This window comes from Magallana gigas, chromosome 7 (genome assembly GCF_963853765.1).
Source record: "Magallana gigas chromosome 7, xbMagGiga1.1, whole genome shotgun sequence".
Lineage (NCBI taxonomy): Eukaryota > Metazoa > Mollusca > Bivalvia > Ostreida > Ostreidae > Magallana > Magallana gigas.
In genome coordinates this window covers 10787184-10814895 of record NC_088859.1, presented here as the reverse complement: position 1 = coordinate 10814895, position 27712 = coordinate 10787184, and the positions used below count along the sequence as shown (strand labels likewise).

Below are 27712 nucleotides of genomic sequence, written 5' to 3'. Positions count from 1 at the left end.
GTTTTACTTTGATTCTCGGGAGAACGTGATGTTGGAACGTGAGGTTGGAAACCATTGGTACTATGAATTGTGGGTCAAAATTTACTGACTCCGAAAAAATATATCGGATCAATGTGTAAACGTTTGTGGCGTCACACGATTATTTTTGATTGAAAGTGTACTGAGGTGAACTTTAGAGGTAACATTGACTGTATGTCGCTTACATCGTTATTGTTTTTACTGTCTAAATTTGTCTTGCTGATTCTCGTGAGAGTGTGAAGTGATAAAAATTGCCATGATTACAGGGAACTACTGGGACGATTAAAACGATGCATTACTGGTCCGATTTACTGACGCCAAAAAATCCGTTGAATGAATGTGCAACTAGTCCGAATTTTCTATTCACACACGCCTTGCCGGTAGAGCTCGCTTTGCGCCGGCGCTGCGCGCCGGCGAGCTGCGCTCGCTATTATGTCTATCATTGATCAGGTGAGCGATGTGGTCCATGGGCCTCTCGTTTAAAATCTTTTTCAGTTTTGAAAGTTTTCCCATCCATGAAAATTAACTCATAATGTAAGTTTAGGCTTTTATGTATCACTAGATATACCTTTTTTGTACAACAACTATTAAATAATTCACAGATTGCTTCACTAATATATGAACGTTAAATTACAAGGTATTTCTCATTATTTTACTCACTAAACTCAAGTAAAGAACTATATATATGATAAGAGTTAAATTTGGCCCCCATAATTCACCATTTTTTAAAGTGTTTCGGTTTCGGGTACAATAAAATGTTATGTTATAATTAAGAAGATTGGATATAAAATGTATTTTTCACATATTTTGTTGATTTATTTGCACTCACTTGCTGTATATGACGTCAGAAGTGACGCTATTTCTATAATTCAATCAAAATAAGACGAAAATTGACATTTTTCACATCTTTGTACGAATGAGAAATATAGAGTGCATGCTTGAACCAGGACAAATTTTTTGTCGTTTATTAGACTTAACTAGATACATCTTTGATTAAAATGTTTTGTTGGTTCAAGCATGCGCTCTACGTTTCCTGAAAAAAAAAACTGCTTGAAAACAAGCTCTTTTATGCTAAAATGCAAAAAATGGCGGGAAAAGGTTGTCTTTACAATGCCGTTTTTCTAAATTGTGGGCACTTGAATCAAAATGAACATTAAGTAAAAACATCACATATATATCTGTACAAAGAAAACAAAGAATTACAATAAAATAATATGTAATTTGGTCATTTTAGGCCCATACCATATATAGTCCTTTATATGAACAGAAAAAATCAAACTAAAACTCCTTAGAAATATATGTTTTTGTTGTAAAACAAGACTCTGACGTAATCATTTGTTTGTACATGTATTGTCCATTCATGGCTTATTGTTGTGATTTGACTTTGACAGGTTGTGGAATATCGCATACATGTACATGTGTGTAAAATCCCTCATAAAGTGCGTGTAACCGTCCCTTTTTAGATGATTTAGAGCAATTGTTACGTTGCTTCTTGTTTCACAACCAATCTTCAACAAAATGTCGAACATCCTTATTTATTGCATGATCGCTATCTGACACAATCCATTGTTGGTTCAAAACTTATGTTTACTCTTTAGGCAAAGTAAGGTGAACGATGCTTTAAGTTTGAATGTTTGCTATTAAAAAAAAATCATTTATTCAATTATTCCTAACATAATATGACTAATAAGTTTTCTGCTTGATTTTTTTAAAATAAGATAAATCTAAAATATTCATTTTTATTTTCGGTAATATTGGAAAGTCTAAAAACATTAAAATAACAAGTTTTTGAGCGATTAGAAAAACACTTGAACGGGAAACTCACGACATAGTAAAGTTTATGATCCTAATAAACATTGCATGTATCAACCACTGGCAACTAAATTTGATGATTTACATTTACCTAAGTTTGGTAATTTTTCCCTGTATATCTAAAATTGTATACTTTTTTTTTTTATTGCGGAGACGTTTAATAGTTTTGCCGTTTTTTAAAAAAGCTTATCTCTAAAACATCTTTTTACTTCAATCGATATAAGGATAAGAAAGACAAGGAATAATCGCATGTTAATTGAAACGTTCCAAGGAAAAGGAAGGTATTAGCACTATCTGTGATATATATGCCTGTGGATTTTTACCTAACCAAACTCACCCCGCCCCTAAACAGGAAAGGAAAGGAGAAAGGAACTCTGTAACACTTCTCTGCAGTAATAGCTATAATTCATAACAACAATGGCAGGGAACTGTTTTTTCGGTAAGAAAATATACCACAGTTGGATAAGATGATATATTCCATGTGAATTTTAAATTTGTTGATTTTTGGCTTAATCAATATATTAAATTCATATAAACTCGTGTTTGTTATTAGTGTTAAAGTTATGGTTAATGGTAAAATTGAGGATTCAATTATAAGAATATATTTTTTATTGATATTATTCATCATTTTTAATGCTATATATATCAGAGTAGTTAAAAACGATAATTTAAGTAACCAGACTAGTACAATTTAGGAAAGAACTTGGCATAAATTGTTGTTACTTAATTTTTTTTAAATGCCATGTTCATTGGTTGAAAATAAGCTCCGAACCAGTATATATACTAGTAATTAATGTCAAGAACATTTGTGTTCTTGTGTTTTGTTGCTGTAATCTTCACTCAAACTTGGACAAATATTGATTTTGAAAAGATTGTTTGGCTTGGAAAACGTTTCTGTGTGCACATTTTATCTCATATACATGTAGACTTGCGAAAAGAGTATATCATAAACTTTCCAGGTATTTAAGGTGGTATGGGACACCTGTGATATCAATGTGGATAAAAGTACAGTTTAATAAATATACTTTCACGTTTACAATATTTGACCAAAAGGATATGTTTTAAAATCTTTGGAAAATTGTTTAAGCCCAAGCGAGATTCGAACTCATTAATAACAGATTCGCTCTTAAAGAGAAACTCCAGGCATTTTTTATCAATCGATAAAACTGATCCATCTATAAAAGCTCCTAAAATCCGCACTTTGATATCTGTACTGGTTTAGCTGATATAAGCAATAAAATGTGACATTTTTATGATCAGTTTCGGCTGATCACAGTTGTATCCATATGAGGCACCCGGAAGTGTAACAAGGAAAAACTCTGTTTCATTTTTCGACGAAAAAGATGATTTTTATGATGATATACATTTAATCTATATGATGCTAATAAAAATTAAATAAGCAAACTTTCCCCACACATGTGAAGCAATTCATTAACACTCAACAACCTCATTAATGTTATTAATATAAAATTGTCTTAGATTTCTCTCTATGGTTAGAGAGTATATCACTTACTATCAGATGTATTTGAATAGCTTAGTCAAGTAAAAACTTTACTACTGTCTGTCTCATTGATAGATTAAATCTATACACATGTAGTATTCACTCACTCATACTTAAATGTGATTAGATTACAAATTTCATTAAGGTCAAGATCTAGTAAATGAAAGGTGCCTACAGGTTTATGAAATTTAAGATATAAATTCGTTCAATGATGCTTCATAACAATAACTTTGTTTGACAGGGTGTACCGGGGCTAAAATTTTTGGGAAAAACAATGAAAAATCATGTTTTAAACCGTCATTTTCAATGAAATATGAAGGAAATAAAGAACAAATTTCGGAGTTTTGTCCTTTTTTGACTAATAAAATATGTCTAGAATGCCTACAGTCTCCCCCAAAATGGAATTAAACAAGCTCCTGACCTCCTCTTTAAATTGATCTCAAAATGAATATAGGTATCGGGATTAGTTTTTTAACATGATTTAACATAGAATGTCAAGAAATTGTTTTATTTTCTACATAATTCCTTTAAAGCCGTAAAGTACGGGAAAAAAGATTCTTCAAATCAATTATGACGTCATAATGGTTCTAGCTCCGAAAAGACACTCTGGAATCATTTACTAGATCTTGACCTTAATAAAAAAACATTAAAATACTTTAACCTGTGTGTCTTTGTATCTGTAGGTAGGTAGGTAGTCGCAGTGGTCTGAACTCCTCCTTATTTGGTCGTAATATTAGTTAGTCGCTTACTTAAGTTGCTTTCCGATCAGGCATTCAGGGTGCCTGGACTTCGATTTTTAAATACATGAACTGCATAGTGTAGAAATATATATGAAATAAATGTAAATAAAATGAAAACTAATATCAACCAAAAAGGGCATATTCTTTGAAAGGCTTCCAAGATATCCGCACATTATTTGCATAGTTTTCCATGTTTTGCATTTTCTATGTATCTCTTATTGAACGATGTATACATAGCAATTTTGGCCGGTTGCAAAGAAAGAGACATACGCCTTACAGTTTGGTTGAATTTCGCCCATATCAATCTTTAAAAAGACATGCCACTTATAATAGCAGATGAAAATAATCTTGATATAACCTTTTATACATATTGCAAAATATTAAGAACAGTATCGAGGGCGAAATGAACAGTTTATGAAACCATAAGTACCTCATATCGCAAGAGCAATCCATAACTGATAACACAGTTTTAAAACAAAAGATGCCTGCTCTCTAGTCCGATTTACCTTATTTTAAATTCATTACAAACAAAGAAATATGACGCAATTTTGTGACATCATAATCTAGATAAAATCACGTTTTTCTCCGAAAAATTTTTGTGGAAAAAAAAGATTTTACTTTTTATTCACAGTTTAGTCTCAATTTACAAGTTTTGCCAAATATTATCTAATTTATACGAATTTCAAATGGTATCAGATATTCTGGGACACCCTGAACTTGATTAAAAGTTATATTTATTTTCATTAAAAAGCGTCGAAAAGTTAAGGAATAAATAAATGGGACAGACTATAATAATTTACTTCTAATGTATTTAATTTTATCAAATAAAATATGTAGAAGTCATGTTGTATAATCTATTTGATTAAATGAATTACATCGGAAAGGACAATAGTATAGAGTTAGCATAGATAATATTTGAGAAATTGTCAATTTAAATTGTTCCATCAAAAAAATCTCTTTTAAGTTGCCGTCTAGGTTCATGGATGACGTATTACAGTAACTTATTCCAGAACAATCTGATTTATAAAAAAAACAGTATTGTCTTTTATTTGCCATCTTTAAAACATATACAAATAACATTTATTCAAAGCAATGTAACTTATACTAACTATTAAATTTTTTATCCAGAGACAGGGATGTGGATTAGTATTTTTAGAAGGTCATGGGACATGCATTTATTTTCAGATTTACTAATGTACCGCTACTATTCTTGTAATAAATTTTGCTTGGTCCATAGTGAGAATATACTTTAAATATTTGAAGTAATCAAAAACCTGGAAGTAACTCATACTTAAATATTTTTTCAACTTCCGGGTATATTGACAAAGGAATATATTTCAGGAATGAATTAAGATTTAGATACTATTGTATTTTTTTTCAAAATGGCGATTATCGTAGTTCTTTATAATTCAGCATTGCCTAAGACAAAAGAGCAACTTAAGGAGAAAAACAGGAAGCTACGCAAAGAACTAGGCACTGTCGGTAGTCAGTACCGAGAGAATGTTTGGAGTGTGATAAAAAATCTTAAAAAACGTTACGATGAAATAAAATATGACCTGATGCCTGGCTACAAAAAGTTGAAACGTCTGATCAAGTCCTCGACCAGTGACGAGGTTCTGGAGGGATGCAGGGTCCCCGAACACAAACACTCCGTGCAAAACAAGGGAGGCTGCTGTTGTAATAATAACGGTATTCTAAAAATTAAAATACGAATATTAGGCATTATTCTTTTAAATTCATTGAGATATGTACAGGATGATCACGTGATCTAATCAAGATAAGTGCGAATGAAATATTGTTGAATTATCCCCTGGAGATATCAAATTGTATTGATGTCCTTTTTAATGTTAAAGAATAATTCCTCAACTCTATACACTCTCACTTTTTAGATTAATTAAGGTAAAACTATGGTTTTAAGCATCATATTTATCTATTAACTTACTTGGATCTTCCTTGGACTTTTAGGGAAGAAACTGGGGGGTTTATTTATCCGCATGTTCGAGTCTACATATGTATCGTGTTTAGCTTTAACAAACTTTGTTTCGTTTAATTTTAAAGCCTCCATCGATAACATATATGATGCTGTTGCTGCACGCTATGGTCAAAGTGGAGGGACATTTGGCCTCCTGAAGAACTGTGCGGAGCTTGCGGGTTATGTTTCCATACCAAAAATGATTAGAGGTACGGTACGGGAATACAGAATTCACGGCCGTTCAGAAAAGTCAAGCATTAAGATATTAAGGTCTTGAACAATGACTGTATCCTTGAACTACCTTAATAGTTTAACGAGTTATTGATTCTAATACTTGCAACGAAAAACATATTTGAGAATTCTATACTAAAAATGGTACCAAGCCTTTCTTGTTGGCTTTTTAAAGATTTTAAGGTTACATTATAGAATTATAATTTTCACAGAGGTTACAGAAATGCACAAAGCGGAAATTGCTGATCAAAATGAAGAACATAAACATTACATTCAGTGTTATGACCATATGTTCGTACGGGCACACAAAAGACTAAGCAATCTCCGACATGAATATGAAAAATCAAAGCAACAGCGGCCACACAACAAATATCCACGTCTAAAGGAGATGGTGAAGGCCGTGATAGAAGACAAAAAACTTATGCCTGACGGATTCGATGAATTTTATGATGCAAATTCTCTTTAAGCAATTTTAATTTTTGATCTTCTATAGATTTTTAAAAACAAATTATTAAGTTTTCCAGAAAAAATCGACTGCTATTTTACGACCTGTTTTGTTCTTTTCTGTGTAAACAAAATCTATTTCTAGTATTACCAAATACACCGTCTCTATAAGTATCCTAGCTTTGTAAACAAAACTCAAGTATTTTTTATGCTTACAAGGTGTTTAAGGGTAGCATTTTTTAAAGTTTTATTTTCCTGTCTATAAAATAATTTATGGAAGCAATAAAACATTTAATATTGCTTTTCACGAAAAAATTTTTTTTTTTCTTTTTTCTTTTTTGAAGAAAAAACATTGCTCGAACTTTGTCGCTGTGTTCGTAAAATCGCATTTTTGCAATAATTTATAGTGAATTGATCTTTGTGATATGTAAGATTAAGAAACACGATACCCGCTTTGTGCTTTGGAAGTGTGATCCGTTGTAACTCTTGTATTATAGATCAGTAACAACTAAGATTCAAATATTGTTTTATTTGAGAATCATCTTTGTTAAAGAACTGACTAAATGAATTGTTTAAGCATTATAACAACTAATATAATGAGGTAACAGTAAGTTTCTTTATTTCTACTTTTATATAACAAAATATTATGACACTTGTTTTATCCCAGATGAATGGTTTGTGGGTATCGTTAACCCCATATACAAAAACTAAGGAGACCCAAACACAGCCTGAGAATTATAAATCCATAGCATTATTAAGTTGCATTGAAAAACTTTTTACTTGTATATTAAGTGACAGATAGAAATATATGCATTAGCGATCAAACTTAACGGTGACGCCAAGCAGGTTTTAGAAAAAAGATTAACTCTAGACCATATTAACACTATAATATTTATCCCATACTCTTAATTGTGTATGAGAAATTGTACCTTTGTCGATTTTAAACAGGCATTTGGTACTGTCTGGAGAAATGGTCTTTGGAGCAAGTAGATTAAAAGTGGAATGAATGGGAAATGCTTTATTGCTATTAGAAATATGTCTACAGAAGTCCAATCAAAGATAAGTTTGAATGGTTTATCCTCCAAATTTTTTTAGTTGTAATGTTGTTGTACGTCAAAGCGAAAATTTTCCCCTTTCTAATTTTCCTGACACAAGATGCGCATTCTTGAATTAACAGGTCGAACTGTATTTAATGTATGTTTTCATCTCTTAAGGTAAATGAATTGAAATAAAAGTGAGTAAAATTTTGCCGGATGCCTCATATGGACACAACATTGATCGGCCGAAGCCGATCACAAAAACTACATCTTTGTAAACAGGCACAGAAGCCATCAGAAAAAAGAAGCCAGTCTAATTTACTTGTCGAATGTCAGCTACATCTTTTCGAAATAATTGTAATGCAAGTACATGTATTATCATACGGCGGTGAAGTATTGGGTTAAGAATATATAGATATTATAGAACGTATTCATTTGACCATTTGACATTTTTGAAACATACAGAATTTAAAAAGTTGTACTACACCATATATGCATATGGTTTATTGAGAAACGGGATTTTTCTTGGATGGTTTCATTCTGGGCGAAATTCTTTCCGTCCAGAAAATAAAATTGTTCATATATTGTACATTATTTGAAATTTTTAAGAAATCATTAATTTATTTTATGCATTCTTTTTTATATACGTGGATTTTCTAACATTTGGAATGAACAATGTATTGTAAATGTTAATCAAATTATTAATGATGTCAAGCAAGGACTCAAAAACCACTTTGTGCAGAAAAAGTCGGTTGTTATCGTTTATTCATCCAAGGGTCATATATGAAAAACTTTTAATTAACTTTTGCATATGAAAAGTACTTGATTATTTTACCATCAAAATTAGGAAAAGTATTGGTTAAATTTAGGACCAGTTGAAACTAGTGGATGGTTAGGTTTGCCACTTATTTAAAGACGCTAAGCCTTATGTAATAATTATCAAATCGTCGATGAAATGTATTTTGTGTTAGAGAGTAATGCTCTTTCATGTATTAGACAAAAATATGTAGAACCTAGTTTTTGCAAAATGGAAGTGTCTTGTGGAGAAAATACCAAGTCCAAGAAACTCGGTGTGCTGAAAATTTGCGGAAACAAAATTGAAATCAATCGGAAAAGCTGAGAAAAGGGTCATGACAGACTTGACCAATCGTAGTTTTGAATTTGAAAATAATTTCTTTTTTATTTTAATTACGAAATTACGAACTCGTGCTTGATTTGTATGATTATTTTTGAAAAATGAACACTAAACTCAGTTTTCTTTTTAAACATATGAAAGCATGTTTAAAATTTCTCTCTATTTGTTAAAATATTTTCTGTATGCATTTTGAAAAGTGTGATAACAAGTTATCACAACGGAAGACAATTCAAAGGTAAGCTCCACCTTTTTTTCATTTTAACTGTATATATATCAAATTCATAATTAAATTTCAAAGAGAAATGCCGCACCCATGATATAATTGAAGTATAAACGCAATGAAACTCAACAGTTATACTTAAAACAATGTTTTCAATAAGTTATAAGCCTCAACCCATTATGTTTAATGTATTATCAATACAACATATTCAAAAAGGCTTTTTGAGTCCCAGGCTGTATGCTTTTAACGAATTCAAGACAATGAGTAAATTTATTTTGTCATCGAGAAAAAATATTCTCTAATGTGCGAGCTAGTGCTAGTAGAGTATTTCCTCGTCTTGTTTTTTTATCAAAGAAGATATTGTTTATTTTATCTTTTCGGTATGAAACTCCCTCATTTTAAATGTCTAACGTGCTAATTGTCCTGTTTAAGAACTCGTTTAGGTTTCTATGTCGCTTATATTATACAATAAACGCAATTACACTCGTCCGACTTCATCCAGGAATGTTTATTTCGCTGAAACAGCGTCTGTTTCACACGACAGAGCAACGGTTTTAACAGTCTATGAATATTAATGAGGTTCTCTAAGCGAATTAGAAGAAAAGTAAATGTTTGATATCTGGTTTTGATGAGCAAACTAGATAGTAACATCCCACTGAAAGTCCAATCTCTTGTAAAGACGGTTCGAATAGAACGGAATGATGGCAAGCTGGAAAAATTCGAGTTACTGGCTTCTCTCCACTATCTTGGAGATATTTCATATGATTATTATATCTTTAGGCAGCCAAAGGAAAAGTAAAAGTTTTTTCCATTTTGTTTGTTGGTAAAATCTGAAATAAGTATGTGACATTATATAAATAGTGCCTGTTTGGGAGGGTAACTGTTGAAATTGACACCCCGAGAAAACGAGTGTCAACCGACGCGAAGCGGAGCGTATAATATATATATATATATATATATATATATATATATATATATATATATATATATATATATATATATATATATATATATATATATATATATATATATATATATATATATATATATATATATATATATAATTATTATTATATCATCTGTGCAAATATATATCATTAGTGGTCAAGGTAGTACTTATTTCAAAAAAAATTCCTATATCATTAGAGGTTACGATTTTTGACCGCTAATGATATAAATCTGAAACTATATCATTAGCGGACGGTCAGGTTGTGTATGATAAAATTATATCATTAGTGGTCAACATTCTGACCAACATTATATCATAAGTGGACGGTGGGTCAGTAGAGGTTACTACAGTGAGCATATAAAAAGCTATGATAATTCTATAAAATAAAATAAACCTAAAAGATTCACCTATAGTTTATGTAATATTGGAAAGTCTAAAACATTTTTTAAAATAGCAAGTTTTATAAGCGATTAAAAAATATTTAAACGGGAAACTAGTGGTTTAGAAATGTTTATGATTTAATTTAGTTTAAACTGTTTAAGTTATGAAGATTTATCCCTGTTCCTTGTATGTCCCGACCACAGGCAACAGTATAACGGTTTTATGATGATGATTTATTATAATAGTACACTTCTTTTTTTTACTGCGGGCACGTTTAATAGTTTGGCCGTTTTATAAAATGCTTAACTCAAAAATTTAAAAAAACGTTTTCATTTCAATCGATATATATGATATATCCATTTATAATTTCAAACACCTATTTTTTTTTATTCCAAACAATGAATGCATATCAAATATCATAAAAACAAGAAGCCGTTACTACATGTATATATATTTAATGCCATATATTTATATACGGTTGTATCCTAACTTTCATAGACAAGCGTTAAAATGATATTCTAAGGAATCTTTAAACTTTAAACTGCTGTTAACTGATTTCTTTATATGCCATGTTCATCTGTTAAAATCAGCTACCTACCAATCTATGACTAAGTAATCAATATTAGAACTTTGTTGCAATGATCTTTAGTAAAACTTGGACAAATATTGATTTTAAAAAGACTTCTTGTCTGAGAAATTTTTTTTCTGTGTACACAGTTTATCTCATAAAGACGTGCGGTCCTCAATTTTCAGGTATTTAAGGTTTTATGGGACACCTGTCCATACTAATGTTAATAAAAGTACATTGAAATCAATATACTCAAACCATGTTAGATTTTAAAGTTTTACAATATTTAACCAAAAAATGTTTTAAAATTCTTGGAAAGGTAAATATTATAAAAGACCCAGCGGGAATCGTAATCATGACTTACAAATTCGTATTTAAAGTTCTACCTTCTTGCTCTACGCTGTTAGGTAACAAATTTTTTGTATTAAAAAATCATCAATTTATTCTTTATTTTATTGTTGATTTCGAAAGGCAGTACGTCACAATACGGAGATTTCCCTTACCACCTTAAACAGGTTAGGAACGATTCCCCCCCCCCCCCCCTACAGTCCAGTCTCGCTATTAAAAGCGAGATCATCCCTCTTTACAGTAATAAAAACATTCCCGTAGGTGCGAGATTTTCATGATGTATTTCAAATAAATGAAAAATCCAAATAAAATAAAAAAAGTTCCGGGTGAAGATGTAACTCAATAATATCAAAAAGATCGATAAAATCATAGCCGGTTTTCAAAAATGTAACAGTTATGATTTTTATTAAAGGCCTTCCAAATGTGGTGCATAAATACCTTGGGACAGAGTATAATTACAAACATCTGATAAAGGTTCGGGATATCTCCAAATATACATGAAACAGATCTAAAAGGATCCTCGACACCCTGTGACTTCTACTTTTTATGACAATACGTCACAACACGGCGATTTGAACGCAGAAGGATAAAACGTACGCTCAACTAGGACCCCAGGTCACCTGCTTATTCACAACTACCAAATCTGTGCACTCCGCTACAAAATGTAGTGCATTACAACCGCAAAGTGAAAGTAGAATAATTAGGACCTCTACCTAGCCTTTAGAAATGATATACAACAGGCAGAAATGTATTTTTATTAAAGAATACCCCTCTAAGTATTGGAAGTACACTATAGAGGATAAAAAATTCAACATTGACTGTTATTTGAAAGATATATGATATACGTTATAGAGACATAAGGTGACCTGTGGTCCCCCTAAGGATATATAAGTTAAATGTAACACAAAATCCTCCTCATTAAAATATCAAAGTACTTCACCTTCTATCTCTGTATACGTAGGTGTAGCCTGTAGAAAGAAGTTGTTCCCCCCTAATCTCAGAGAGATTCGTCGAGACTGAAAAATTTTTGACGGACGTCTCTTCCGAATCTCAGACCAGTGCCACACAAAGTGATTCGGGAAAATTTGCCCCAACTTCGGCCGATTGTTACGATAGAAATACGCTGAATTAAATCAACTGCCCGCTTCAACATTTTACCTTTAACATCCTTTTAACTCCCTATCAATATAAAATGTTAGCTTCCTACCGTTAAAAGATTTATATCCCACAAAATATAACTTGTTTATTTTTCAATTCATTTCCACACTCATTCACACCTCCAATACTGAAAAGTTCCAGTCAAGGTCATAAAGAGACTGTTTCAAAATATGTCGTATTCGTAGTTTTACATAGAAAACTATAATAGGGCAAACAGAAACTTTATAAATGCATTTAGATGTCAAGTTATTTGCCAAAAAAAATAAAATATGGAATTTATAATAAATAAAAAGGAAATATCCGGTATTTATAACTAAACCTTTTAATTTTATAATGTAATATTCATAAAATGATAAGGTTGAAATCTTCCTACCGTTAAAAGATTTATATCCCACAAAATATAACTTGTTTATTTTTCAATTCATTTCCACACTCATTCACACCTCCAATACTGAAAAGTTCCAGTCAAGGTCATAAAGAGACTGTTTCAAAATATGTCGTATTCGTAGTTTTACATAGAAAACTATAATAGGGCAAACAGAAACTTTATACATGCATTTAGATGTCAAGTTATTTGCCAAAAAAAATAAAATATGGAATTTATAATAAATAAAAAGGAAATATCCGGTATTTATAACTAAACCTTTTAATTTTATAATGTAATATTCATAAAATGATAAGGTTGAAATCTTTGAGTACGACATATTTTGAAACAGGCTATTTGTGACCTTGACTGGAACTCTTCAGCATTGGAGATGTGAATGAGTGTGGAAATGAATTGAAAAATAAACAAGTTCATATTTTGTGGGATATAAATCTTTTAACGGTAGGAACCTAACATTTTATGTTGATAGAGAGTTAAAGGGATGTTCAAAGTAAAAAGTTGAAGCGAGCAGATGATTTAATTCCGCGTATTTCTATCATAACAACCGGCCGAAGTTGGGGCAAATTTTCCCGAATCACTTTGTGTGGCACTGGTCTGAGATTCGGAAGAGACGTCCGTCAAAAAATTTTCAGTCTCGACGAATCTCTCTAAAATGATTTAATAATAAATTACATTAGATGACATCTGGTTTCCGTAATGGATGCATGCCAAAACAGTTTTGTATAATAAAAAAAATATCTGACATTTTCGAGCCCGTTAGTGATGAGAACTGTGTGATATTTTTTTTTTCCATAAAGAGCTGTTTTCGGCATACATCGTACTAAAAACACTGCTATTGAATTTCATTGTTGATTTACCTGAGACAGTCTGATTTTGAAGGATATCAGTACTGTAACTACGAGTAACGGTATTATTTTAAGAAACTCACTAATATCGGACTGTACATGTAAAATTTTAGACTGCTGGAACAAAGGAATGACATCAAATTTGTGTTCTAACTAAAGATACATCATATACAACAAAGGCAACCTTATAAACTTACTACAATAATTTAGGTCTAAAGGTGACCTCTCATCTCCTTATTGATAATTCATAAAATTTTATCCCTAGTCTCTCTACCGTGGATTACTTTGGTCTCTCTACAGTGGATTACTTTGTTATCTCCACCTTATAAAATGAAATAAGGTGACCTCTGATCTCCTTCTTCATTAACAAAATTATTACGACACATATCCAAGACCTAAAACGAACTCTGGTTTACCTACAATAGATGATATTTTATGATTCTTCATCTTGTAAAATAACATTAACGGATCTCTGATCACCGTATTGATTTACAGAATTAATAATTATACTACATCAATTTAGATCATAAGGTGACCTATGGTCTCCTTTTGGATATTCCACCTAAGGTGACCCTTGGGTCCCCTACAGTAGATTTCGTTTTTGAATCTCCATCTTGTAAAATGACATTGAGTGACCTCTGGTCTTCGTTATTAGTTAACAAAAATATAACGACATAGATCGATTACCAAAGGTGACCTTTGGTTTTCCTACATTGGAAGGCTTGTTGGGAATCTCCATCTTTTAAAATGACATAACTGACCTCTGGTTGACGTATTGATCTTTGAATTAAATCTAAACCTTTTTGAAGCTAAGGTGACCTCTAAATTCCTTTTAGATATTCCTCTTATAATGACCACTTGGTTTCTCTACAGTAAATGACTTCAGGTAAATGTCTATCTTGGAAAAGAAGGTGACATCTGGTGTTCGTATTTATCAACAAACTATTACATTGATTAAGGACATATCGGGACCAATCATCTTGAAATTCCATTCAAGCTGCCACATGATCTAACAAATGGATGACATCTAGTGAGTATACATCTTGTTTAATGACATTTGGGGACCTCTGGTATCCTGTTGATAAACCAAATTATTGCTACATTAATGTAGGACATAAGGGGACTTCAGGGCTTCTCATGGATATTTTACTAAATGTGACCTCTGCTCTCCCTACAGTAAATTACTTATTTGAATCTACATCTTGTAAAATGACATTAGGTGACCCCTGATTTCCTTTATGAATGGACAAAATTATAACGACAGACATCGCTTTCCAAAGGTGACCTTTAGTGGATTGCTTTTAGGGATAGTCATCTCGTTATGACATTAGCTGACCGTTTCTATATTAAAATTATTTTATTGATGAAGGACCTGAGGTGACCTCTGGTGTCCTTGTGCATATTTTTACTTCAGGTGACCCCTGATCTCCCTACCATGGCTGAATACCTATCATGTAAATGACATAAGGTGACCTCTGGTCTCCCTATAGATAAGGAAAATAATCATTTAATTGATAGGGGACATGAACTGACCTCTGGTCTCCTTATGGGTGTTTTTGTAAATGACATACGTTGACCTCTGGACTTCATGTCATTTTAAGAAAATTAAAACTACATTGTCTTTAGACCCAGGTTGACGTCTGGTAGCCTTTTAGATATTCACTTAGGGTAATCCCTGGTCTTCCCACTGTGGATGGTTTTGGTAAATCTTTACCTTGTATATTGATATTTTGTTAAATCTCAGGTCTCCATATTGAATCAAAGAATTGCAACGTCAATTTAAAACTATTGGTGACCTCTGGTCCCCTTATCGATTTTTTTACTTAAGGGGACCCCTGGTCACCCTACCGTGAGTAAGTGAGTTAGTGAATCTCCACCTTGTAAAATCATCTGAGGTAACACCAGGTAGTCAAAGAATGGATGAAGACTGATTAATCTCCATCTGAAAAATGCATCTGCCGACCTCCAGTTTCCGTATTGATTCACAAAATCACTACGACATTCGTGTAGGAAATACATGTAAAAAGGTCACTTCTCTTTCACTCATGATATTTCAATTACTACAGTGGATGCTACTACGGTAGCTCTCAATCCTTTAAAATGACATAAGGGGACCCCTGGTCACCCTACAATGGATGACCAATGACTCTCCATAGTGTAAAATGACATAAGGTCATGACTGGTGACTCTCTGTCCTGTAAAATGACAAAGTGACCCCTGGTCACCCTACAGTAAATGACCGGTGACTCTCTGTATTGTAAAATGACATAAGGGGACCCCTTGTCACCCTACAGGGGATGACTGGTCACTCTCCATAGTGTTAAATGACATAAGGTGACCTCTGGGCACCCTTCAGTGGATGACTGGTGACTCTCTATCCTGTAAAGTGACATAAGGTGACCCCTGGTCACCCTACAGTAAATGACCGGTGACTCTCTATATTGTAAAATGACATAAGGTGACCCCTGGTCACCTTACAGTGGATGCCCTGGTCATCCTACAGTGGATGACCGGTCACTCTCTATAGTGTAAAATGACATAAGGTGACCCCTGGGCACCCTGCAGTGATGACTGGTGACTCTCTATCCTGTAAAATAACATTATGTTGATCCATGGTCTCCGTATTGATATAAAGAATTAATACAACAGTGATAAAAAAAACTTAGGTTACCTCTGCATGGGCCCCATAGGCATATTTCAATTAAGGTGACCCCTGGTCTCCCTACGTTGGATATGGCTTTGGTAAATTTTCACCTTGTATATTGAAATATTTGTTAAATCTGGTCTCCGTAATGACTCAAAGAATTACAACATCAATCTAAAAACATTGATGACGCCACGTATTCATTTTTCACTTAAAGTGACCCTTGGTTATCCTACAGTGAATAACCTTAGTGAATCTTCATCTTGTAAAATGATCTGAGGTAACACCAGGTAGTCAAAGAATGGATGAAGACTGATTAATCTCCATCTGCAAAATGCATCAGACGACCTCCAGTTTCCGTATATATTGATTTACAATATCATCACGACATTTGCGTAGGAAATACATGTGAGGAGGTGACTTCTCTTTCTCTCATGATATTTCACTTAAGGTGACCCTTAGCACCCTACGGTGGATGACCGGTCACTTTTCATCGTGTAAAATGACATAAGGTTCACAAAATCATAACGACATTTGCGTGGGAAATACATGTAAGGAGGTGACTTCTCTTTCACTCATGATATTTCTGTTAAGGTGACCCATGATCACACTACAGTGGATGACCGGCAACTCCCCATAGTGTAAAATGACATAAGGTGACCCCTGGTCACCCTACAGTGGATGACCGGTAACTCTCCATTGTGCAAAATGACATAAGGTGACCTGTGGACATCCTTTAGTGGATGACTAATGACTCACCATCCTGTAAAGTGACATAAGGTGACCCCTGGTCACCCTAGAGTAGATTACCGGTGACTCTCACCTTATGTCATATAACATGGTGGAGAATCACCAGTAATCCACAGTAGGGTGCTCACAGGTCACCTTATATCATTTTGGAGAGTCACCGGTCTTCCTCTGTAGGGTGACCAGGGGTCTCCGTATATCATTTTACACGATGGAAAGTGACCGGTAATCCACTGTAGGGTGACCAGGGTTTCCCGTATATCATTTTACACAATGGAGGGTCACTGGTCATCTGTAGGATGACCAGGGGTCACCCTGTGTCATTTTACTCTATGGAGAATCATCGGTCATTCACTGTTGGATGACCAGGGCATCCACTGTAGGGTGATCAGGGGTCACCTTATGTCATTTTACACTTTGGAGAGTGATCGATCATCCCCTTTTAGGGTGACCAGGGGTCCACTTATGTCATTTGTAACTATGGAGAGTCACCGGTCATCCTCTGTAAGGTGACCAGGGGTCACCTTATATCCTTTAACACGATGGAGAGTCACCGGTCATCCACTGCAGAGTTACCAGGGGTCCCCGTATGTTATTTAACACGGTTGAAAGTCACCGGTCATCCACTGTAGGGTGACGAGGGGTCACCTTATGTCATTTTACAAAATGAAGAGTCACCAGTCATCCTCTGTAGGGTGACCAGGGGTAACCTTATATCATTTTACACGATGGAGAGTCACTTCATCCTTTGTAAGGTGACTAGGGGTCCCCGTATGTCATTTTACATGATGGAGAGTCACCGGTCATTCACTGTAGGATGACCAGGGGTCACCTTATATTATTTTACACAATGGAGAGTCATCGGTTATCCGCTGCAAGGTGGCCAGGAGTCACTTTATGTCATTTTACACTTTGGAGAGTCACCGGCCGTCCACTGCAGGGTGACAAGGGGTCTCCGTATGTCATTTAACACGATGCAGAGTCATCGGTCCTCCACTGCAGGCTGACCAGTTGTCGCCTTATGTCATTTTACGCCATGGAGAGTCATCGGTCATCCTCTGGGGGATGATCAATGGCACTCCATTGCGTAAAATGACATAAGGTGACATAAGGTGTCCTGTGGGCACCCTGCAGTGGATAACTGGTGAATCTCCATCCTGTAATATGACTTTAGGTGACCCGAGATCTCCGTATTGATATAAAGAATTAATACAACAGTGATAAAAAAAATCTTAGGTTACCTTTGGTCCCTCTAGGCATATTTCATTTATTCATTGTGTAAAATGACATACGGGGACCCCAGGTCACCCTACAGTGGTTGACCGGTGACTCTCCATTGTGTAAAATGATATAAAATGACCCGTGGGCACCCTGCAGTGGATAACTGGTGAATCTCCATCCTGTAATATGACATAAGGTGACCCGAGATCTCCGTATTGATATAAAGATTTAATACAACAGTGATAAAAAAAAAACTTAGGTTACCTCTGGAACCCCTAGGCATATTTCATTTATTCATTGTGTAAAATGACACACGGGGACCCATGGTCAACCTACAGTGGTTGACCGGTGAGTGACTCTGCATTGTGTAATGTGATATAAGGTGACCTGTGGGCACCCTGCAGTGGATAACTGGTGACTCTCCATCCTGTTATATGACATAAGGTGACCCGAGATCTCCGTATTGATATAAAGAATTAATACAACAGTGATTAAAAAAAACTAAGGTTACCTTTGGTCCCTCTAGACATATTTCATTATTCATTGTGTAAAATGACATACGGGGACCCCTGGACACCCTACAGTGGTTGACCGGTGAGTGACTCTGCATTGTGTTATGTGATATAAGGTGACCTGTGGGCACCTTGCAGTGGATGACCTGTGACTCTCCTTCCTGTTATATAACATAAGGTGACCCGAGATCACCGTATTGATATAAAGAATTAATACAACAGTGATAAAAAAAACTTAGGTTACCTTTGATCCCTCTAGGCATATTTCATTTATTCATTGTGTAAAATGACATACGGGGACCCCTGGTCACCCTACAGTGGTTGACCGGTGACTTTCTATTGTGTAAAATGATATAAGGTGACCTGTGGGCACCTTGCAGTGGATAACTGGTGAATCTCCATCCTGTAATATGACATAAGGTGACCCGAGATCTCCGTATTGATATAAAGATTTAATACAACAGTGGTAAAAAAAACTTAGGTTACCTCTGGTCCCCCTAGGCATATTTCATTTATTCATTGTGTAAATGACATACGGGGACCCCTGGTCACCCTACAGTGGTTGACCGGTGAGTGACTCTGCATTGTGAAATGTGATATAAGGTAACCTGTGGGCACCCTGCAGTGGATTACTGGTGACTCTCCATCCTGTTATATGACATAAGGTGACCCGAGATCTCCGTATTGATATAAAGAATTAATACAACAGTGATAAAAAAAGCTTAGGTTACCTTTGGTCCCTCTAGACATATTTCATTTATTCATTGTGTAAAATGACATACGGGGACCCCAGGTCACCCTACAGTGGTTGACCGGTGACTCTCCATTGTGTAAAATGATATAAGGTGACCTGTGGGCATCCGGCAGTGGATAACTGGTGAATCTCCATCCTGTAATATGACATAAGGTGACCCGAGATCTCTGTATTGATATAAAGATTTAATACAACAGTGATAAAAAAAAAAACTTAGGTTACCTCTGGTCCCCCTAGGCATATTTCATTTATTCATTGTGTAAAGTGACATACGGGGACCCAAGGTCACCCTACAGTGGTTGACCGGTGACTCTCCATTGTGTAAAATAATATAAGGTGACCTGTTGGCACCTTGCAGTGGATTACTGGATGAAGACTGATTAATCTCCAATTTGCAAAATGCATCAAATGACCGGTGACTCTCCATACTATAAAATGACATAAGGTGACCTCTGGTCTCCCTAAAGATAAAAATTATTACTCCATTGATTTCAGACCCACGTTGACCACTTGTCTCCTTGTGAATGTAATTTGATATTTAGCCTTCTTACAGTGATTGACTTTTGGTGAATATCCATCTTCAAAACTACATTAAGGTGACCTTTGGTCTCTCTATAGATTCACAAATTATTACTTCATTGATCTAGGACCTAAGATGGCCTCTGGTGTAATTTTGAATAGTTTACTTAAAGTGACCCATACTCTTTAGATTAACAACATTATTTTATTGGTTAAAGACCTAAGGTTACCTCTGGTCTCCTAATGGATATTCCACTTAAGAGGACCCCTTGTCTTCCTACAGTGGCTGAATTATGTTGAAGCTCTCCACCTTGTAAAATCTTGTAAAATGACAAGAGATGAACTCTGATCTCCCTATAGGTGAACAACATTTTTATTTGATTGATTTGATACCAAAGGTGACCTCTAGGCTCCTTACAGTGGCTGACTTCTGGTGAACATCCATCTTCAAAATTGACAAAATGTGACCCCTGGTCTTCTTATAAATTATTAAAATTATAACAACATTGATAACGGACTTATAGTGATCTCTGGTCTTCCTTTGGAAAATCTATTTAAAGTGACCCCTGGATTCTCTACAGTGGATGCCTTCTGGTGCAGCATCCTTTACACATTTTTTAAAGATAGAGTTTGGTGGTGAACGTTAAAGCATCAGATCTACCTTAAATTTTAGAAAGTATGTTTTAAGCTATAAACTATATCTTTTTGTAGAATTTTATTATAAAGGAGATCAATATAATATAATCGATCATCGAACCTCCTTCATATGTGACCTCCGGTCTCCCTAAAGATTAACAAAAAATTATTACTTCAGTGATCTAGGACCAAAGATGAACTATGGTGTCATTATAAATGGTTCACTTTAGATTAACAAAATTATTTAATTGGTTACCTAAGGTAACCTCTGTTCTCTTTATTGGTGTTCGAAGTAAGGTGAACACTAGTCTCCCTACAGTTGTTTCTGGTGAATTAATCTTTATCTTCAAAAATGCATAAAGGTCAGACCTCTGGCCTTTTTTTTTTGGATAATTCACTTAATGTGATCATTGGTCTCCCTATATAGATTAATAAGGTTATCATTTCATTGATTAGGACCTTAGGTGACGTTGGGTCTCCTTATTGAAGTTCCTTATGGTTAAGGTAGTCTCCTACAGTGGCGAACTTTTAGTGATTATCCATCTTCAAAAATGGCATTAGGTGAACTTGGTCTTCCAATATATTACCAAAATTATAACAACACTTGATTCAGGACCTAAGGTGATCTCTATTGATATCGTTTTTATAATGATCCCTTGTTTCTCTACAGTGAATGGCTTCTGGTGAATCTGTATCCTTAAAAATGTGGGGGGGGGGGGAGGGGGGCAGAGTCATTCAAAAAATCTTAAAACTCTTGATAAGCAAAAAAAAAGTTCCCCAAAGTCTTCAAAATCCTAATCCCTGGGGGCAGCCCCCCCCCCTCCGATGCTACGTGCCTGGACCTCAAATTTCCCTATAGATTAATAGAATTCATAGGTCCTAATATAATATGACCTCTAGGCATATTATGAATATTTCACTTAAAGTGACACCTGCTCTATTAATTACCAGAATTATTTTTCCTCTCTTCATATTTAGGACCTAAGGTAACCTCTGACCTCAAATGAACATTCCACTTAATTTAATCCCCGGTCTCTCTAAAATGACTGACTTCCAATAAATATTAATCTTGTAAATTGTCATTAGATAACCGGATGACATCTCCCCATTGACATTACACATTAGGTGACCCCTGGTCCCTAAAGTGGATCACTTCTGACGAATCACTGACACTAGGCAGATGTTAGATAACTTTTGTTTTCGTATTGATTAACAAAATGATTATGACATTGTTTTAGGACGTAAGGTGACCTGTGGTCTCCCTATGGATATAGAAAAAAAGAAAGTAGATTTACATTCTTAACTTCACTTGTAAAAGAGTTCCATAAGTGCTCATTAATACACCCATTTTGGAGAACTATTTTCGGGTGACCCAAGGTCCTAGTTGAGCGTACGTTTTATCCTTCTGCGATTTGAACGCATTGTTAAACAGTTTATATCGACAATACTTGATGTCTATCTCTGTGGCGCAATGGGTGTATCTTCAGCTAGTCTACTGATCTGCAGGTCCCGAGTTCGAATATAGCAAGGGCTTTTATTTTCATGAATAATAGTACAATTTTTAGAAATGGATTTTTTCCCCAAAATTGATTTTTTTTCTGTCATTTTCATGTCGAACTCATGCTAGAAATTCATATTTAGAAGTTTGGGTTGGTATGCAGAAAAAAATAATGTTATAGATTCCATGTTCTCTATTCTGCTCTTTACTGCTTAGTTTTGTTAAAAGACTAGTAAAATAAGTATTTAACGTTAAATCGAGGGCAGGTAACAATCATATTTTTATTCAGCAACAGATCTAGATATATGGCATAGTTTTTTTCTTTAAAGAATATAACGGAACATGCATTTATTTTCCAACAGAGTTTTAATAAAACCGTTTCAATTCTTGTTTAAAAAAAAATTTTGTTAGGTCCCTTCTGCGAACCACTTTTATTATTTCAAAAAGTCAAAAATCTGAAAGGAACCATCCTTACGTACTGTAATTGTTTTCAATTTTCAGCAAGACACATTAGCAAACAAACAATAACAATATTGTAGGGAATAAAACTAGATTTAGATACTATTGTATTTTTTTCCAAAATGGCGATTATCGTAGTTCTTTATAATTCAGCATTACCTAAGACAAAAGTGCAACTTAAGGAAAAAAACAGGAAGCTACGCAACGATCTTGACACCGTCCGTCGACAGTATCAAGAGAATGTGTACAATGTAGTAGAAAATCTCAAGCAACATTGTGATCAAACTAAACAAAACCTGACGCCTGACTACGAAACGTTGAAACATCTTATCAAATCCTCGACTAGTAACGAAGTTCTGGAGGGATGCAGGGCTCCTGAACACAAACACTCGATAAAGAACAAGGGAATTTACTGCTGTAAGTAGAAGTAGAGATACTAGTATATACGGAATGATCACGTGATCTGATCAAGATACACACGAATGACGTTATTGTAAAATTATATTAAAGAGGTTCGCTCTTTAGGTTTTGGGTAGCCAATCTGGGTCACCTATAGTCTAAAATTTCTGCATCAAATATTAATTCTAGTAGCAAATTTATATTTTAAAATGCCAAATAAACTATATTGAATAAAATTGTTCTTAAACAAATTACAATTTTACAGAGTTTAGCAAGGGACTATATTTTGTGGCGGAAGGTTTTCAAGAAGGAAATGAACAATTTTACAAAACTGTACTTTACTGTTACTTTAGCTCCCTAATTTTCAGCGCAGACCAAACTTCTAGATAGTTTGTGTATTACGATATATTCATGATATTATGAAAAACATATCTAAACAATAGTTTGACATTTCTATCGATATATTTTGGCATGTTTGTGGCTTATATTTCATAAAATTTAAGAAAAATTAACTCCAATTTTAGCCTAAAATTAGCTTAATTCATGCTTTATCTCAAATTTTTGACATGTGACCCCTATTTGTTTTACTTTTAAATGTGACATTAAATGTATGTTTATTTGTATGCAAAGTTTTGGAAAGATGACTTCACTTTATTTTTTTTATTTGCGTTATAATTTGCCATTGATTATATACCCCAACATTTTGTAACATCTGCTGTTGTGTTCATTGTGAACTCACCTTTGAAGCCACCAGTAAAAGAAGAATTTTTAAACTTTGACTTAGATTTTACTTTTATAGTCACTACATGTGTTCAATTTCATACTGTATTAAAATCATAACTAAATAATTGTTCGAACTATAAATATTTGTTTGATTTCTTCAAATTATCAGAAAATTATCATTTCTGTTTGGGGCCCTATATTTCCAAAAAATGGCGTGTGACAGGGTTCACAAATAAAATAAATGAACATTTTAGTTCCTCCTCTTTATATCTAAGTGGTTTTCGGATAGTTGACATTACTATTATTTCAGGTGCCAACCTCCTAAAGTCTTATAATAAATCCCTGTGCTTGAGTCTATATTATATGAGTCGGGTTAGATAGCAAACTTTGCTTCGTTCAACTTGTAGCCTCTACCGATAATATCTATGATGCTGTTGCTGCACGCTACGGTCACAACACTGGAGCATTAGGCTTCCGGCAGAACTCTGCAGCGCTTGCAGGTTATGTTGCTATACCAAAAAAGAAGAGAGGTAAGTGGAAATATCTTGCAGATACTAATGTAAGATATTAAAAAGGCAATCATCTTTTTATGTTGACTTTTTCCAAGACTTCGGGGGTTTTTTTACGTAGAAAATAAATAATAAAATTTTTCCAGAGGTAACAGAAATGCATAAAGCAGAAATTGCTGATGAAAACGACGAACTTAAACATTACTTACAATGTTATGACCACATGTTCGTACGTGCACACAGAATACTGAGCAACCTTAGACAGCAATATCAAGAATCAAAGCAGAATCTGCCACCAAAACGATATATACTTCTGAAAGAAATGGTAAAAACTCTGATCGGGGACCAAAAGCCGATGCCTGACGGATTTGACAACTAAGCTACCAGTATATGAAAAGGTGTAAAATGGGTATACACGCATGGATCTTTACAAATTGCATTTTTGTTTTATTAAAAACCAGTTGATTAGAGATCATTATTTTCTTTTAAAGTTTAACGCATTTTTTAAATTGCATGTTCTCTCTTGAAGCATTTTTATAAGGCAGTATTTTTTAACCGATGCTAAGTCAAGCCTTGACTTCCCAAGAAATTATTACCACAATAAGACCTTCCATTATCTGAGGTAAAATAGTTAATTGTGCAAGTAATATCGAAGAATTTTTAAAATTTCACATTTTGTACTGATTTTACTGGTTCTTAGTCGCTATGCTGTGTTGTATTCTGTTTTTACAAAATACACGTCTATTAATCTGGTTTTCACCCTTCGGTTACTCCATCTCTATAATTATCTTTGTTTTGTAAACAATGGTCGAGTCTTGTTTTTGTTTACATACGAGTTATAGTTTTAGAGCTTTTATTGAAATCTTGATTTTTCTGTTTATAAAGTTACAGGGAAATATTCGCCCCCTCTTTTTTTCGCTCGTTTCGCCCTCGTTGCCAGTGGGCAAATTGTAGACTGGACAAATTTCAATGTCCCACATTATTTCTCTTTTACATAACTTTGTATGGGAGAATTTAAGACGGGGCAAAACTGTTTTCAAGTATAGAAGGGCGAAAATAACCAAGTATACAATATCCGTGAACACAATAACAGTTTATCTTGTTTATCATGAATGATTAAATTCAAAGTCTGTGTCAGATATGATACTATTTTATTTGTTAACAAATACATGACTCGAGCATTGTTATTTTTGTTTACAGAATTTTGTTTTAATAGCATCTAGTCATAAATTAAATGAGTTGCGTGGTATGTAACTATAATCTTTTTTCGCTTGTAATTCTAATATTATACGGGTATCAGTAATAACTGATAATCAGATATTGATAAACCATGAGCAATACCTTAAACAAACCAATTGCTACTAGAAACTAACAACATAAGGTGTTTGACCATTACACCAAATTATATTAATAGTATCAATTGTACTTTGATATTAAAATCTGTAGAGCATAAAGCTTAAGGATCATTTTTATGTATGGATGAAGTATTTTCATTGTTGGTTTTCAAAGAAAGTAGGCTGTTGTTTTGCATTATATCTATTTGCTGTGTTTTTGATTCTGAATGATATATATTTTTGGTTCTATAAAGATAACAGTTTATTATAAATTTTATTTATTTATTTGTAGTATTATTTGTAATGAAATTACTGTGGCAATATATTGTCAAAAACACGTTTTATTAATTATAGAGCCATATCAACAATACCTTGTACTTTCGGTGGTGTGTTACTATCTATATCTACTATCTATACCTTATTTTCTCATCAAAACAAGTCTTGTCATACACTAACTTCCTTTCTTTTAATTCGCTCAGAGAAGCTCATTAATATTCATAGTGACAAAATTGGGGGAAAAAATTTCTTTCAAGAACTGCTTTGTTGTGTAAAATTGATGCTGTGTCAGCTGAAATATACAATCTTGAATGAAGTTGATCAAGTGCCATATTATTTAGTGTAGTTATATCATTCTATTGGCCAATAACTGAACAGTTACATATGTAACCATGATTAGATCCCGCCTTCGTCAAATCGGAGTTTGTCACAAAATGCCTACTGTCCATAGTCCAAGTTTTTGTTAAATTTTAGAAGAGAGTGCCCTGATAATTTACGAATCATACCATGCTTCAATTATCTGCTTAAGGTGTTTGAAGAAATAATTTAAATAACGATAGTAACTATGTTTACGAATAATAATACATATTTGCTACGTTTGTGTAGCCCTATAGGTGCCCAATTCATTTCTAATTTTAAATTTTCATTTATTTTAATAAATTGAATGTATATCAAAGATCCTAAACACCATGCAACCCAACAGCTAAGTGTATTGTGACTTTTCTTTTGACTATTCTAAATAAATACAGCAGACTATCTGCTGTTTAAGATATTTTTTTAAAAATATTTATTAAAAAAGAATTACAAAATTTTGATTACCTTTTAATTGACTATTTTCAGTGCTTAAACATTTTAAAACTCCTGTTAAATGCTTAGGTGGTATGTATTTAAAAAATTTAAATTATTTCGATTGTTATTCATGTGGTGTATGAATGCAAAATGAAATACTTATGTACATAATCCGCGGGTTTTTTTCCCCAAACGCAATCAAATGATTATGCATTGTGTATATATACCTCCTGGTTAATAAAGCTATGCAAATCACTTTTTGTTGTTATCTGAATGAGTAATGAAAATTGAAATAATAACTTCAGTCCATTATTTTGTTGATAAATATCTGAATATAGGCTGACATAGCAAACATTTTGTCGTACGCATTATGGTGTAGAAAATCTTAAGACATAGGAATAGATATGTAATTTTTTTTTTTTGGGGGGGGGGGTGTTTTTTGTTTTTTGTGGGTTTTTTGGTTGTTGTTTTGTTTTGTTTTTTTGTTTTGTTTTTTTTTTTTTGTTCCAGAAGTGAAGAGGTAAACATAAAACTCGTTTGATGTCTCGTGGAATCTAATGCATGATATAAACACTGACCAGATAATAGTCTTTATGATAGGGATATGAAGGTAGCGACATTGCAAAAACAATACATAACCCGCGTTAATTTGTGTATTGCTGCGGAATGTAAACAAGCTTTCAAGATGTATTCGGTAATTCTTTATGCTAACTTATTTAACTTTAATTTATTTCTTAATACCAGTTGATTATGTATTGCTGCAGTATTAATTTGTATATGGATGTTGTTTGTGTGAAAACCTTTTAAATTGCAAATAAAAGAATTACATATCAAATGTATTTTCTGATTTCAGAAAATGATTTTCAGATACATGTATCATGAATTCGAATTCTTGCTACTAAAAATTTTAAGCTGCTTTGATGTAAAAAAAAAATCGATTCTCTGATA

General features: G+C 33.7%; 2 protein-coding genes across 2 annotated transcripts; both read left to right on the top strand.

Annotated features, from left to right (window-relative positions):
• Window positions 1–2101: 2101 nt before the first annotated feature.
• On the top strand, window positions 2102–7032 carry LOC105341738 (uncharacterized). Its single transcript, XM_034461634.2, has 4 exons — window positions 2102–2269; window positions 5485–5760; window positions 6130–6252; window positions 6487–7032. The coding sequence occupies exons 1-4, from the start codon at window positions 2248–2250 to the stop codon at window positions 6738–6740; spliced, it is 675 nt and encodes a 224-aa protein (XP_034317525.2). The 5' UTR covers window positions 2102–2247; the 3' UTR covers window positions 6741–7032.
• Window positions 7033–22841: 15809 nt separating this feature from the next.
• On the top strand, window positions 22842–26445 carry LOC117686539 (uncharacterized). The gene is made up of 3 exons (XM_066067032.1): window positions 22842–23151; window positions 24264–24386; window positions 24512–26445. The coding sequence occupies exons 1-3, from the start codon at window positions 22857–22859 to the stop codon at window positions 24742–24744; spliced, it is 651 nt and encodes a 216-aa protein (XP_065923104.1). The 5' UTR covers window positions 22842–22856; the 3' UTR covers window positions 24745–26445.
• The last annotated feature ends 1267 nt before the right edge of the window (window positions 26446–27712 follow it).